This window comes from Cebus imitator, unplaced genomic scaffold, assembly GCF_001604975.1.
Source record: "Cebus imitator isolate Cc_AM_T3 unplaced genomic scaffold, Cebus_imitator-1.0 Scaffold736, whole genome shotgun sequence".
In the NCBI taxonomy this organism is placed as follows: Eukaryota; Metazoa; Chordata; class Mammalia; order Primates; family Cebidae; genus Cebus; species Cebus imitator.
Window position 1 is genome coordinate 491,650 of NW_016108051.1, and position 1,395 is coordinate 493,044.

Here is a 1,395-nt window from a genome sequence, read left to right on the forward strand (position 1 = left end):
CATTCTTGTTGCCCAGGCTGGAGTGCAATGGCGTGATCTCGGCTCACTGCAACCTCCACTCCCGGGTTCAAGTGATTCTCCTGCCTCAGCCTCCTGAGTAGCTGGGATTACAGACACACACCACCACCCCCAGCTAAATTTTTGTGTTTTTAGTAGAGGTGGGACTTCATCTTGTTGGCCAGGCTGGTCTCAACTTCCTGACCTCAGGTGATCCACCCTCCTCGGCCTGCCAGAGTGCTGGGATTACAGATGTGAGCCTCTGCGCCAGGCCACTCCAGAATAATTTGATCTGGGACTTCTGTAACACATCTTTATATTTCATTCAAGGCTTATTCTTTATTAGATATCTTTAAAAAAGTATTTTAGGAGTTTCATACCTACCATTCTGCAATAAATAATACGTAATATACTAAAACTGAGAAAATCTTATAAACAGCGCTATGGTTACAGGTATTCTCTTGGGGTTCATGAAGTAGTAAATTTCATCCATGTGGATCAAAAGACTATACAATTAAGCCCTGCTTGAAACAACTTGTTTCTCTGGGTAAACTGGAAGAAAGGAATCCAAATTATCTGGATATTTGCTTCCAGGATGGATTTTAAATTGTCTGTAGAAATACAGACTTTTAGTCTTCCCAGTTAGAAGCAAATTTTTAACTGAATTAGCTGGATAATTATTTCTTACTAGAAAAGTCATAAATGTCTAGACTTTGGGTGTTGTTTCAAAACAACTTTTTAATTCTTTTTTGTATATTAGAATGTTCAGTTAAAACTGTGCCATGCCCATTTCTCCCAAACCTTACTTCATTTCTCTGACTCTCATCTCTATGAAAGAAAGAACAGTAGAATAGACTCTTTGGGAATAAAGGCTGGTATCTATGATTTGAATATGAGGAGAGGAAATTAGGAAAGGCAGAAAAATGTGTTACCTCATCCAGATGCTGACTTTGTTATCTGAATTTTCTAGCTTGACAAACAAAAGTACCCCCCTGTTGGTACCTGGGACAGCAAAGAACACCTTTCACAGGCTGCTGGGATTCTAACAGATGGAATTAAGGCAATCCAGAAAAAATTCCCCATGTGGAGTGTTGCTCAGCACCTCAAAGGTAGGCCGTATTCTAAGTACTGTGTTTAAATGAGCAATGAATGAGACCACTGAAGTGCGACCCAAGACTCCTTGGGAGCATTTCCACAGGGTCAGCAGTGGGCTTGGGAGGAGATGTCTAGAGGCTGCATTTGCATTCTCTGAACCACTGAATTACTTTGAGTGGCCCTCCATCCCCAACCTCCATTCCCCCTTCTGCAGAATGTTGGGGTTCTTATTCATTGCTTATTGAGCCATTGAATGATACCTTGAAACATAGTGAGACCCTGTTTCTACCAAAAAAAAAAAAA

At 40.9% G+C, this 1,395-nt stretch overlaps 1 protein-coding gene across 1 annotated transcript in view; it reads left to right on the forward strand.

The window, feature by feature from the left end:
* The window catches only part of LYG2 (lysozyme g2), an 11,247-nt gene that overhangs the window by 8,422 nt on the left and 1,430 nt on the right, over positions 1-1,395 (forward strand). The window contains exon 6 of the mRNA XM_037735161.1: positions 968-1,106. Coding sequence (XP_037591089.1) covers positions 968-1,106 — 139 coding nt within the window. The remainder of the gene's footprint in view (positions 1-967; positions 1,107-1,395) is intronic.